General features: G+C 46.0%; 1 protein-coding gene across 5 annotated transcripts in view; it reads left to right on the top strand.

Annotated features, from left to right (window-relative positions):
* KLHL24 (kelch like family member 24) overlaps positions 1–14684 on the top strand; it is a 512225-nt gene that overhangs the window by 369717 nt on the left and 127824 nt on the right. For all 5 annotated transcript variants that reach the window (XM_069213701.1, XM_069213705.1, XM_069213702.1 and 2 more), the window contains one exon: positions 271–459. In XM_069213701.1, the coding sequence (XP_069069802.1) occupies positions 271–459 (189 nt within the window). The remainder of the gene's footprint in view (positions 1–270; positions 460–14684) is intronic.

Genomic DNA, 14684 nt, shown 5'->3' with positions numbered 1-14684 from the left:
TCTTGTCCATTTTCCAGAACCACTTATCGCATACTTCGTCTTACCTAATGTTAGATTCTATTTCTCAGAGGCCCTGCGAGGTTATTGTTACAAGACAAAGGTGGGGAGGGGGCTGCTGGAGTTACAAATCTGTGAAGGTTCATTTTTCAAGGTTTACGTGGTTAAAATATACCTGCATTTACAAGAATCCAAGCTATTATGTATTTGCCCGAACACATTGAGTATATTGAGTTGAGAACTGTCTGACCTGTGTTTCTGTTTTTTCTCAAGGTGTATGTGGTTGGAGGATACGATGGACAGAATCGACTGAGCAGTGTGGAGTGCTATGATTCATTTTCAAATCGTTGGACAGAAGTAGCCCCTTTGAAGGAGGCAGTCAGTTCCCCAGCGGTAACCAGCTGCGTGAGCAAACTGTTTGTTATTGGTGGTGGTCCTGATGACAACACCTGCTCGGATAAGGTAAGATATGTAATGTTGCTACGTTCGCCCATGCTCCATGATACACCTGAATGAGGCATGCGAAAGCCAATTGATATCTCATACCTTTGATGAACAAATCTTGTCTCTCATTCAGGTTTTAAACTGAATTTGGAAATTGGAGAGGTCTTTGAGTCTAACTAAGCAAGAGTGAGCAAAGGCAGGGAGCAAACCAGTCCTTTCAAGGAGACAAGTGGCACTTTCCGGAGCCATTTTTCCAAGTACTTTGGCTAAAATAGGTTAGATTTGAAAAGTCATGGCAAGATGCCTTTTCAAGTCGACCTATCCCATCGCAAACAGGTTTCCCTGGTCTACATTGCTACATTTATGCTTTCAGTTTAGATGGTGTTTCTCAGTTGATCAGCTGGTAAAGGTGTATATACATTTGACCATTGCTCATAATCTTTTAAGGTTTTAAAATCTACTTTATGGGGGAGCAGATTTCTCCTTCAAAGCCATATTAAAAAAGCCAGAGTCAGATGGCACATTTTAAAGACAATCTACCAATTATCACTGGACATTTCCACAACTCCGCATGAATCACACATTTTCCTCAATGTCACTACACTCCAGCATTGCTATTTTTCATTATGCTCCCTTCTCATCTTCACTCTACAATTCTCTAACTTCCTTCTTTCCTCTCAAAGCTCCTCTCACCATTCTCTTTCATATCCCCCTGGACTTCCCTCCATTTTCTTTCTCTCCTGAGTCGCTCCCTCTTTTTTTGTGCGTGGTGGAATTTTGATTTGCTTGGTTCATATGATGTTATACCTCCATTTTGTGACCCTAGCTTCTCTGTGCCATAACAGCCCAGTGAGCAAAAAACAAGGAAGGTGGTAAGAACACAGAATTTGTGTACTCTTGAGATTTTAAAAGTGCTTTTGCCCCTACCTTTTACTGTTTAAATTGACTTATTGGTGTCTATGCATTGTGTACTTTAAAAACTGCTGTGTGGTTCTACCTATGTCTGTTTAAACTTCTCTCCTATTTTTTCCCCTATAATGTACTAAGGCCCCCCTCTCAACAAGGTAAAAAGTCAAAACACACTTCAGAAGCTAACCAGAGCATGTTTAAGAGACTCCTTAATCTGCTTTATGGTTTAAACTGTGTTTGGAAAGTGTATATAGCACTCGTTTTTGCCTTGAAAAGTGATTCGTTTAGGTTTGCCAAAAACAGTATTTTTGTGGCTTCAGAATTAGGCCTTACCTGCAGAGCTGAATAGGAAGCTAAACAGTGTGGATTGAGTCTGTCGGTATCCCAGGCAGGAGATTCTGAATTCAGGAGCACCTCCCTGCCCCCTGCCCAGCAGCCTCTGCTTAAGGTTACTTGTCCTTTTTATATGTTTTTACTGGTTGTTGCATCTGTGCTCTGAGTGGTTGCTAGGGCTAGGATTTCTATTGGAATAAGGGCGTAAGGTTTGACTTCTGATTGGCTGTTAAGGCTAGGGTTCTGATTGGTTGCTAGGGCTAGGGTTTCCATTGGTCAAAGGGCTTAGGGTTTTAGTTCTGATCGCCTGTTAGTACTAGAGATCTGGTTGGCTCCTATGGAAAGGGGTTCTATTGGACTTAGGACTTAGTGTTTGAGTTTTGATTAGCTAATAGGGTTAGGGCTGTGGTTAGTTAATAGGGCCAGGTCTCCCATTGGCTCTAGGGTTTAGGGCTAGGGTTCTGATTGGCCAATAAAACAATTTAAGCCTAGGGTTCAGAGAGCCTCAGCCCGGGCGTCAAGGCTAAGGGCAGAGAGGACAAGGGGAGTTGCCTGTTTGTGCTTGTTCGGGCCTAGAGCCAGAGATGCTGCCTATTTTGCCATTCACCAGCCACCACCTTAAGGCGTCCACATCCACAAACATATTAACATTCTGTCAACAAATGCACACTACTCACTTACCACAAATAAACACTATCTACACTGTAATGTCTCAACAACCACTACAAAACCCCACAAGAACCACACCAATACACCCTCCTACCCCAGCTACCACACTATAACACCTTAATTCTCAGACAAAATACCACTCTGTCCTATGCCACTAACAAATCCACACATCACAAACACAACACAAATGCAAATGATACTTAACATTAATGCACCCAGGCACACACTCCCTATTTACATAAAACACCTTCCTTCTAACAGACCCCTTTCTGTCACCACCAAATCTATACTCAGCCTTCTATCACATCATCCACCAACACTCTCCTCCTTTTACCAAAAACACACAACCAAACCATCCTTACACTCCTCTTCACCACATATATTACCTCACCTCTTCAAGTGATCAAATCTAATACAGACACTCATAACTCGTGTTCATCTCCTCTTACACACCACATACACTAATTTCCAAAACACATCACCACCCCGTTTACCATTCAAATTCCACTAACCGGCGTTACTTTACATACAATTCCTTCTCAGAAAACCACCCCACCAACACCCCCTCTCACTATTCCACAAAAATAAAATATAAGACACACACCAGTACATCAAAATGTCACACACACACAGTTTCATAACTTTCTTTCACAAATTAGAAACGTACACCCAATCCCACCCTTATGGTTACACATCCTAAACCATCTTTACTCCCAAAGTTTCTTTCTTTACCATCCACAAATACACAAACACAACAATTCTCATTTACCCGCCTCTCATCCATTGCACACTTTAGAGCCTTAAAATGTGACCCACATGCTCCACCATCACCCCTAACTCATACACCGTCCACTCTAAACAGAGGCAAACAAAATAAACAACATGCCATTCTTCACAACCTCGTATCTCCATATCTATTAACCCCTTCTGTGCCGAGGACGTAGTGGTTACGTCCTTCGGCACAGTGCTGCTGTGCCGAGGACATAACCACTACGTCCTCGGCACACAGCCCAGAGGGAGCGCTCTCGCTCCCTCTGTGTGCTTCCCCCCACCTCCCCAAAGTAAGGGATGGAAGGGGAAGCCCTTCCCCTTCCACCCCCAACCCCACCACCCCCCCTGTGAGCGCGCGCTGATTAGTCACAGGGTCTCAGCATTTCTCTTTCAATCACGTGGGGGAGGCCCGGGGAGGCTTCAAAGGGAAGGAAATTTATTTCCTTCCCTTTGAAGTCTCTCCTAGGGTTTCAAAAGCCGGATTGCTTGCAATCCGGCTTTTGAAACCCGACTAGACACCAGGGATTTTTTTTTGGGATATTGACATAAGGGAGCGACCCCTTGGGCAAGGGTTGCTCCGGGGGGGGGGCATTTTTTTGGGAAGGCCTTTTCTGCACCCCTGGGGGCAGAAACCTCTAGGCACCAGGGATCATTTTTTTGTTTGTTTTTGTTTTGGGTCTGTTTTAGGTGGGAAGCGACCCCTTAGGCACGGGTCGCTCCCCTAGGGGGCAAAATTATATTTAGGCCATTGGCCTATTTTGATGAGGCCAATCTGCCCCAAACCACTAGACACCAGGGAGTTTTTTTTTTTTTACGTAAAAGGGGAGCGACCCCTTAGGCAAGGGTCGCTTCCTGGCGGGGGGGGAATTATTTTAGGCCATTTCTGCCCCCCTGGGGGGTAGATCAGCCTATTTTGATTAGGCTGGGGCAGAAACCACTAGGCACCAGGGATTTTTATTTTTATTTTTTTATTTTACAGATGCTGAGCGACCCCTTGGACAAGGGTTGCTCCCCTGGAGGGGCAAATTGTATTTAGGCCATTTCTGCCCGCTTTGGTGGCAGATCGGCCGATTTTAGGTCAATCTGCCCCCAAGGGGGGCAGAAACCACTAGGCACCAGGGATCTTTTTTTTGCGCCGTCACGCGAGGGGAGCGACCTTGTAGGCAAGGGTCGCTCCCCAGGGGGGGTGGGAGGCAAATTTATTTTAGGCCATTTCTGCCAACCCTGGTGGCAGATCGGCCTATTGTTATTAGGCCGATCTGCCCCCAGGGGGGGCAGAAACCTCTAGGCGCCAGGGCAATTTTTTTTTTGTCTGTTTGTTTTTTTAGAGATGGGGAGCGACTCCTTAGGCAAGGGTCGCTCCCCTGGAGGGGTAAATTGTATTTAGGCCATTCCTGCCCGCTTTGGGGGCAGAAACCACTAGGCACCAGGGATCTTTATTTCAGCGTCGTCACGCAAGGGGAGCGACCTTGTAGGCAAGGGTCGCTCCCCGGTGGGTGTGGGGGGGCAAATTTATTTTAGGCCATTTCTGCCCCCCCCTGGGGGCAGATCGGCCTATTGGTATTAGGCCGATCTGCCCCCGGGGGGGCAGAAACCTTTAGGCGCCAGGGCAAATTATTATTATTTTTTTTTGTTTGTTTTTTAGAGATGGGGAGCGACCCATTAGGCAAGGGTCGCTCCCCTTGGGGGCAGATTGGCCGATTTTTGGTCAATCTGCCCCCAAGGGGGCAGAAACCACTAGGCACTGGGGATTTTTTTTTTGGCGCCAATGTCACGCAGGGGGAGCGACCCCGTAGGCAAGGCTCGCTCCCGTGGGGGGTTGGGGGAGTGGGGGGGGGAATTTATTTTAGGACACTTCTGCCCCCCCTGGGGGCAGATCGGCCTATTGTTATTAGGCCGATCTGACCCCAGGGGGGGCAGAAACTTCTAGGCGCCAGGGCAATTTTTTTTTTGTGTATTTTTTTGTTTGTTTGTTTTTTCAGAGATGGGGAGCGACCCATTAGGCAAGAGTCGCTCCCCTGGGGGGCAAATTGTATTTAGACCATTTCTGCCCCCTTGGGGGCAGATTGGCCGATTTTAGGTCAATCTGCCTCCAAAGGGCAGAAACCACTAGGCACCGGGGATTTTTTTTTTGTGCCAATGGCACGCAGGGGGAGCGACCCCGTAGGCAAGGGTCGCTCCCGGGGGGGGGGGGGGGTTGGGGGGTGGGAAATTTATTTTAGCCCATTTCTGCCCCCCCTGGGGGCAGATCGGCCTATTGTTATTAGGCCGATCTGCCCCCGGGGGGGCAGAAACCTCTAGGCGCCAGGGCACATTTTTTTTTTGTGTGTTTTTGTTGTTTGTTTGTTTTTTCAGAGATTGGGGGCGACCCATTAGGCAAGGGTCGGTCCCCTGGGGGTCAAATTGTATTTAGACCATTTCTGCCCCCCTTGGGGGCAGATTGGCCGGTTTTAGGTCAATCTGCCCCCAAGGGGCAGAAACCACTAGGCACCAGGGATTTTTTTTTTTGTTGCCAATGTCACGCAGGGGGAGTGACCCCGTAGGCAAGGGTCGCTCCCAGGGGGGGGTTGGGGGGCAAATTTATTTTAGGCCATTTCTGCCCCCGCTGGGGCCGGCTGAGCTAGAAGCCAAAATGCACAGGTAGGCACTGTTTTCTATGAAAAAATGTGATGTGTCCACGTTGTGTTTTGGGCCATTTCCTGTTGCGGGCGCTAGGCCTACCCACACAAGTGTGGTATCATTTTTTAGCCACATTTTGAGGTTTGCAAAGGATTCTGGGTAACAGAACCTGGTCAGAGCCCCACAAGTCACCCCATCTTGGATTCCCCTGGGTTTCTAGTTTTCAAAAATGCACTGGTTTGCTAGGTTTCCCCAGGTGCCGGCTGAGCTAGAGGCCAAAATCCACAGGTAGGCACTGTTTTCTATGAAAAAATGTGAAGTGTCCACGTTGTGTTTTGGGCCATTTCCTGTGGCGGGCGCTAGGCCTACCCACACAAGTGAGGTATCATTTTTATCGGGAGACTTGGGGGAACGCTGGGTGGAAGGGAATTTGTGGCTCCTCTCTGATTCCAGAACTTTCTGTCACCAAAATGTGAGGAAAATGTGTTTTTTTAGCCAAATTTTGAGGTTTGCAAAGGATTCTGGGTAACAGAACCTGGTCAGAGCCCCACAAGTCACCCCATCTTGGATTCCCCTAGGTCTCTAGTTTTCTTAAATGCACAGGTTTGGTAGGTTTCCCTAGGTGCCGGCTGAGCTAGAGGCCAAAATCTACAGGTAGGCACTTTGCAAAAAACACCTCTGTTTTCTTTCAAAAAATGTGATGTGTCCACGTTGTGTTTTGGGGCATTTCCTGTGGCGGGCGCTAGGCCTACCCACACAAGTGAGGTATCATTTTTATCGGGAGACTTGGGGGAACGCTGGGTGAAAGGAAATTTGTGGCTCCTCTCTGATTCCAGAACTTTCTGTCACCAAAATGTGAGGAAAATGTGTTTTTTTAGCCAAATTTTGAGGTTTGCAAAGGATTCTGGGTAACAGAACCTGGCCAGAGCCCCACAAGTCACCCCATCTTGGATTCCCCTAGGTCTCTAGTTTTAAAAAATGCACAGGTTTGGTAGGTTTCCCTAGGTGCCGGCTGGGCTAGAGGCCAAAATCTACAGGTAGGCACTTTGCAAAAAACGCCTCTGTTTTCTTTAAAAAAAATGTGATGTGTCCACGTTGCGTTTTGGGGCGTTTCCTGTTGCGGACGCTAGGCCTACCCATACAAGTGAAGTATCATTTATATCGGGAGACTTGGGGGAATGCTGGGTGAAATCAAATTTGTGGCTCCTCTCTGATTCCAGAACTTTCTGTCACCAAAATGTGAGGAAAATGTGTTTTTTTAGCCAAATTTTGAGGTTTGCAAAGGATTCTGGGTAACAGAACCTGGTCAGAGCCCCACAAGTCACCCCATCTTGGATTCCCCTAGGTCTCTAGTTTTTAAAAATGCACAGGTTTGGTAGGTTCCCCTAGGTGCCGGCTGGGCTAGAGGCCAAAATCGACAGGTTTTTCTTTAAAAAAAATGTGATGTGTCCACGTTGCGTTTTGGGGCGTTTCCTGTCGCGGACGCTAGGCCTACCCATACAAGTGAAGTATCATTTTTATCGGGAGACTTGGGGGAACATAGATTAGCAAAACAAGTGTTAATGCCCCTTGTCTTTCTCTACATTTTTTCCTTCCAAATATAAGAGAGTGTGTAAAAAAGACATCTATTTGAGAAATGCCCTGTAATTCACATGCTAGTATGGTCACCCCGGAATTCAGAGATGTGCAAATATCCACTGCTTCTCAACACCTTATCTTGTGCCCTTTTTGGAAATACAAAGGTTTTCTTGATAGCTATTTTTCACTCTTTATATTTCAGCAAATGAATTGCTGTATACCCGGTATAGAGTGAAAACGCACTGCAGGGTGCAGCTCATTTATTGGCTCTGGGTACCTAGGGTTCTTGATGAACCTACAAGCCCTATATATCCCGCAACCAGAGGAGTCCAGCAGACGTAACGGTATATTGCTTTCAAAAATATGACATTGCAGAAAACAGTTACAAAGTAAAACGTAGAGAAAAAGTGGTGTTTTTTTCACCTCAATTTCAATATTTTTCTTTTTCAGTTGTTATTTTCTGTAGGAAACCCTTGTAGGATCTACACAAATGACCCCTTGCTGAATTCAGAATTTTGTCTACTTTTCAGAAATGTTTAGGTCTCTGCGATCCTGCATTGTTTTCACTCCCATTTCTGTCACTGACTGGAAGAAGGCTGAACGCACAAAAAATTGTGAAAATGGGGTATGTCCCAGTAAAATGCCAAATATGTGTTGAAAAATTGGGTTTTCTGATTCAAGTCTGCCTGTTCCTGAAAGCTGGGAAGCTGGTGATTTTAGCACCGCAAAGCCTTTGTTGATGCCATTTTCAGGGGAAAAAACACAAGCCTTCATCTGCAGCCACTTTTTCCCATTTTTAAAAAAAAAACGAAATTTTCACTGTATTTTGTCTAATTTCTTGGTCTCCTCCAGGGGAAACCACAAACTCTGGGTACCATTAGAATCCCAAGGATGTTGGAAAAAATGGACGCAAATTTGGCGTGGATAGCTTATGTGGACAAAAAGTTATGAGGGCCTAAGCGCGAACTGCCCCAAATAGCCAAAAAAAGGCTCGGCACAGGAGGGGGAAAAGGCCTGGCAGCGAAGGGGTTAAACATCAAGACTACTCTACAAAAAACAATACAACTCACCATCCCACTCTCAAACACCATCTCCACCACAGACACACAGACCTAAAAAAATGCCTACTAAGCCTGCTTAGCAAGGAATACAATAAAGAAAAATAACCCTATTGGGACCCTTATACAATTAATACCTGCACTAATGACACACCTGCAATAAGTTCAAAATATACTGCTCACTCTTCTACAAACAAGTCATACGACCACCAAAACACAGTCTCTAAACTGCCTCCTAAAAATGCATGACCATTGTCTAAAAACAAGCACAACATCTACAACCTTCTCACTGACACACAACCCAACTTATTCTTCATAACTGAATCATGGTTGGGAGATAACATGGCTCCAGTGTTGCATAAAGCCATTTTCCAGGCTTTCAAATTATCACACAAAATCGTATAGGCAAAAGAGGAGGTGTACTAGCTATTATATTCAATCAAACAATAAATCTCACCAAAACTGAAATTTTCATACAAGGCTGTGAGGCCCTCATCACTCGATGCAACCATATACCAACTTCCTCCTGTTACTCCCTCATCCTTTACAGACCACCACCTACCAATGCAACATTCTCAGACACATTTCTAGAAGCAGTTTCAAACCTTATAACACTACACTCCAAACTGCATTCTTGGTGACCTAAGCATTTGGTTTGACAAATCCAATGTGCCCCATCCAAAAACTATCATCACTGACCTAGTCACACTGAACCTACATCAGATCATACACAAACACACACATATAGCTGGACACATCCTAAATGTCATTTTTGCAAATCCAGTCACATGGTCAGACCACCATTTGGTAGCTTTCCAACATAAAACACCACAAATCAACACACCCAAGACCATCTTACATGCAACCACCGATCGAACATGGAACAAACTCAATTTTGAATCCTTAGAAACACACCTAACAGTCAACACAGATCTAGACACAATACATTCAGTTCAAAAACTTTATGAGTGGGTACAGGAAGCTTATGATATCCTAATGCCACTAAGGACAACACAACAAAACAGGACAAAAGAAAACAAGCACCTTGGAGCGATACAGAATTAAAAAAGATAACACACCAAATCAGAAGGCTGCAACAAACCTGGCTCGAAACAAACAGCCATCAAAATAAACTTTACCTATGCAAACTTAACAGAATATACAAATCAACAATCAGAACAGCTAACAAACGGTACTATTCAGACAGACTTCAAAATACTAAATGTTCAAATAAAGCATTTTATAAAATTCTCACCGAATTTCCTTAACCTAAATGCATGGAAGGAACTAATTCCATCACTAAATAATTCACAGACAAATTGGCAAATCATTACACAACCAAAGCAGACACGTTGGATTGAAAGCAAAGGAAAAGCATCAGCACCAACCCATTTAAAAATCCCCTCCAATAGTAACCTCACCCACCCTCTGCATTACTTCAAATAAATATCAAAAAGTGAATTTATGAATCTGGTCAAAGCACTCAGGCCCTTGTCAACCACACATGTTAAGGAACATGCTGTTCGATGACATTTGTGGCTATAGAAACACGTGCTGTGAATACACCTGCCATTTAGTGTTGGGTCTGGATTGGTGCAAATTGCTTTTCTTCGAAGAAGTGTTCTGAGTCAGAAATTGAGTGACTCCTCCTCTCAGTGATATTGGGCATGGGCATGGACTCCTTTGTTAGATTATTTTCTCACTGCCGTCAGGTTCGGACGTGTGTGTCTCTGCTCCGTCTTGCGACTCGCTCTGGTTCAAAATCTTTCATCTTCTTTACCTTCTTCCGGTGGTATTGTTCTCACTCACGCTTCTTCCACTTTAGCGCTTGTCTCGACTCGTCTGTTCGGGCACCGACCGCGCACCCTTTGGGGTGTCTATGCCCAACTCAGGCCTATCTTCCCCGCAGCACTGACGGACAGGCCAACCTGATGGAACAGACTCCTTTCCACTTCTGCCCTCAGTGCCAAGCAAAATTTCCACACACCGACCAGCATCCGCTGTTTAATCTCTGCCTCTCCCCTGATTATCAAGAGGCTACCTGTGACGCCTGCAAACCTTTCCGTTTGAAGAAGACGCTTCGGGACCAAAGAGCATGTCAATTGGAAATGGCGCACAAGACTCCAGATGACACCCCGGACATCTTTGGGGAGGATCACGCACATGAGGAGCCTGCACAGGAGGAGGAGGCCCTCTCCATTCAGGAGTCTGCGGACTCTGATGTCTAATCGGACATTGAAAGCCACAACATCACCTCTGTGCAACCTGTGAGTACTGTGAGCCCTCCTCCCCACCAAAAGACTCTTGAAAGGCCCCTTGTCGAGGTCTCCGGTCCGCCACTGCCACTCGGCCCCGAAAACATCTACCAAGGCCAAGGCAGCGTCCTCAGCTTCGACCTCCCTTTCATTGAACCAAGAGATCATCTCCATCTCAATCCGAGCTTTGGCTCCAAGCTACACACCTCCATCCTCCACTTCAGTGTTGACCAAATCGCACTGACCAAAATCTTCGGTGCAGAAACACACGAAGCCAAGATCGTCAGAGCAGAGGGAGTTGGGTCAGTCTTCTGCTACCCCTTCTCCTGTGGAACCTATACCGGAGACTGTGGCCGCTCATCAGCGCCCCTTTAAAATTCAGTAGGGGACAGGAAGTATAATTGCATCATTACCTGTACTTTTGAAAAGGAAGCTTTGTTTCCAGAGAGAACAAAGTACCCAGCCACTGGTCCTCCTCGTAGGCCTTCTCCATCACCTCTTCCTCCACCTCCTCCTCCACCTTCTCCACCTCCTCCCCCTCCTTTTTCCCCTCCACCTCTCTCACCTCCTCATTCTCCTGCTTCACCTACACAAGGAGTTTATACTCTGCAGGGTTTCCCTTTATTTGTTGGGGGGATTTAGGTGGGCCACAACAGGACCCAGACCCTTGGGATACTTATGATCCTGACCCTATCCCCTCTAACCTGCACACCCCTCACCACCAGAGGGCACTACGTCTTACCAACAAGTACTGGCACGTACTGCTGCTTTTCATAAAGTACAATTTCATGGAGACAGTATCGAACAGGACTTCCTCTTCGAAACCCTTACTTCTACACATAGGCATATTCAGTTCCTCCCAGTGCTCCCTGTCATGCTTTGTCACACGAGATGGAACCTTTAAGGAGCCTGTCCACTCTAGGATTATTACTTCTAGAGTTGACAACAAATAAAAATCTGCTCCTTCTGACCCTATATACATTAGGTCTCAAGCCCCCATGACTCAATTGTTGCTACCACAGACCGAAAACGTGCTAACAGCCAGGCCACTGGAGACTCTCCCCCACCTGAAAAGGAGAGTAAGAAAATTGATGATGCGGGCAAAAGGGTTGATGCACAGGCAACCAATCATTGGGGTATTGCCAACTCACAAGCATTGTTGGCCAGGTACGACCGGACGAAATGTAGTAGCTCCTCCAGTTGTTACCAGATGAGCACCGAAAAAGAAGACAGCAGTTGCTGAGGGGCAGACAATTTCTAATTACTCTATTCGCTGTGCCACGGACTCTGACACAGCTGAACCCGCCATTAACATCAGCGCCCTTCTCCGAATGCACGCTTGACTGCGCTACTCTGTTTTCAAACCAGAGTTCCAGCAAGCAGTCTTTAATGTGCCCTCAGATAAGGAGCATGTTTTTGGGCCTCAAGTGGACACTACCTTTGAAAAGCTCAAAAAGGACACAGACAAAAAAAGCTATGGTGCCCCTCAGTCCACCACACAGAGGCACTTTTTGTCACTCCAGGCTTAGAGGCTCTTTCAAGACCACCTCATCTGAGGCGTCTACATCACACCCCAAACAGCCTCAAACTACCTGTTCTAGGTGCTTCTACAGAGGCTTCTATAGAGGCAACACATTATTAAGGGACGAGGAAAGAGTCCCACCTCAGACACCATTCCTCTACTGCACAGCAGTGACTACTTCCATCTCCCCACCCCCCTGCTCACCCAACACCTGTTGGGGGAAGACTACAACACTTTTATTCATATTGGGACACTATTACCATGGGCCAATGGGTCCCCTCCATTATTATCCAACATAGTTATTGTCTGGAGCTCATTACCACTCCTCCCAGAATTTCCCGTTGCAGTCACAGGCTATCTCAGGAACACCTAACCCTTCTCAAGCAAGAGGTCCAATCCTTTCTTCTCAAAGGGGCCATAGTTCCCTTTCCACTACAACACCAAGGGACAGGAGTATACTCCTTATACTTCCTGATTTCCAATAAGGACAGTTCTCTCAGGCCTATTGTCACCATTAAACAAATACATTCTGTCAGAACACTTTCACATGGTTACCCTTCAGGATGTTATCCCTGTTTTACAGCAAGGTGACTTTATGACAGCCTTAGATCTAAAGGACGCTTACCTTAATTTTCCCATTTTCCCTGCATACCAAAAAATACCTAAGGTTTGTTATTGCAGACAAACTTTACCAGTTCAAGGTCCTGCTTTTCGGGGTCACTCCTACTCCCATAGTCTTCACAAAGTGTTTAGCAGTAGTTGCCGCACACCCCAGAAGGCAGAACATCCACGTGTTCCCCTATCTAGACTACAGACTCTTCAAAGCCAATACATTACAACAGTGCCAACATCACACCCAATTGGCAGTGGACCTTCTTAACACACTGGGTTTCACCCTGAACTTCTCCAAGTTCTATCTTCAATCGCCATCCTGAATGCAGAGTTAGGGTTAGCAAACCCCAACCTGGCCCATGTCCAGAGTTTTCAATCTCTTCTCTCTTAATTTAAGGAGAATTATACTTACACCATCAGGACCATTATGTGGCTGTTGGGAATGTTGGCATCTTTCATTGCCATCGTTCCCCAGGCCGGATTTCATGTGTCCACGATAGCAGTGTCTGCCTCGTCAGTGGTGTCAGTCACAGGGTCACCTGGAAGACCTAATATTGTTAGACCGACATACTCACTGCTCTCTGTAATGGTGGAACACCACCAACCTTTTGAAGGGACAACCTTTTCTGAACCCTGTTCCTCAGGTTATTCTGACCACAGGCGCATCACTGACTGGCTGGGGCGCTCACCATCAAGACTTCACAGTACAGGGCCTCTGGGATCCCAGTCACCATTCAATATAAATCAGTTACCTAGTGCTTCAAGCAGTGTTTCTAACCCTCAAAGCATTTTTCCGTCACCTATCTCACAAGGTTGTCTTAGTCCACACGGACAACATGACAGCCGTTTACTATTTGCAGAAACTGAGTTGAGGGGGTCGCATGGTCGTCCCAACTGTCACAACTGTCTGAGACAATTTGGAGGTGGGCTCTCCACCACCACATTCACATTGTGGCAGAGTATCTCCCAGGGATAGACAACGACTTTGCAGACCTGCTCAGGAGGATGTAGCAACAAGTTCACGAGTGGGAATTCCACCCACAAGTCTTTTAACCTTACTTTGTCAAGTGAGGAACTCCTCAGATAGATCTTTTCGCCACAGCAGAAATGCAAAATGCCCACGCTTCACCTCCAGTTATCCACACCCTCTGTCCAAGGGCAACGCTCTGTGGATAAACTGGTCAGGGATATTTGCTTATGCTTTTCCACCTCTCCCTCTCATTCCATTTCTAGTTCGGAGGATCATGCAAACATCTCTCACCATGATCATAGAGGCTCCCACTTGGGTGCGTCAGCCATTTTTCACAACACTTCTAGACCTCACAGTAGTCCTCCACAAGAAGCTCCACAACAGGCCGGACCTTCTCACCCAACATCAAGGACAAATCAGACATCCAGACCCCAAGTCACTCAACCTTGTCATATAAATCCTGATGTCATAAAGTTTGGTTACCTAGGATTGCCTGCGGAATATATTGATATTCTCAGGAAAGCCTGTAGACCTACAACTAGAGCCTGTTATGCAGCAAAATGTAAACATTTTACTTGTTACTGTCAGCCCAAACGTATTGACCCTATGAAGGCTACTGTTCAAGAGATCATTTGTTATTTGCTCCATTTACAGAAAGCAAATCTAGCCTACACTTCCATATGCCTACATTTCGCAGCTATAGCTGTATATCTACAGAACAGACAACATATATCTTTGTTAAAAAACACAGTAATTAAAACTTTCATATAAGACCTTAAAAGAATAATTCCACCCAGGATACCCCCTGCACCATCGTCCTCCCTTTGAGCCACTTTATTCATGTCCTCTAAAATACCTTTCCTGGAATGGCGCTTTCTTAGTTGCCATTACCTCACCCAGGCGTGTCAGTGAGCTCCAGGCAATAACCTTGGAAGAACTGTTCTTCC

This window comes from Pleurodeles waltl, chromosome 11 (assembly GCF_031143425.1).
Source record: "Pleurodeles waltl isolate 20211129_DDA chromosome 11, aPleWal1.hap1.20221129, whole genome shotgun sequence".
Classification (NCBI taxonomy): domain Eukaryota; kingdom Metazoa; phylum Chordata; class Amphibia; order Caudata; family Salamandridae; genus Pleurodeles; species Pleurodeles waltl.
The sequence above is the reverse complement of the archived record's forward strand: the minus strand, read 5'-3'. Positions and strand labels throughout refer to the sequence as shown.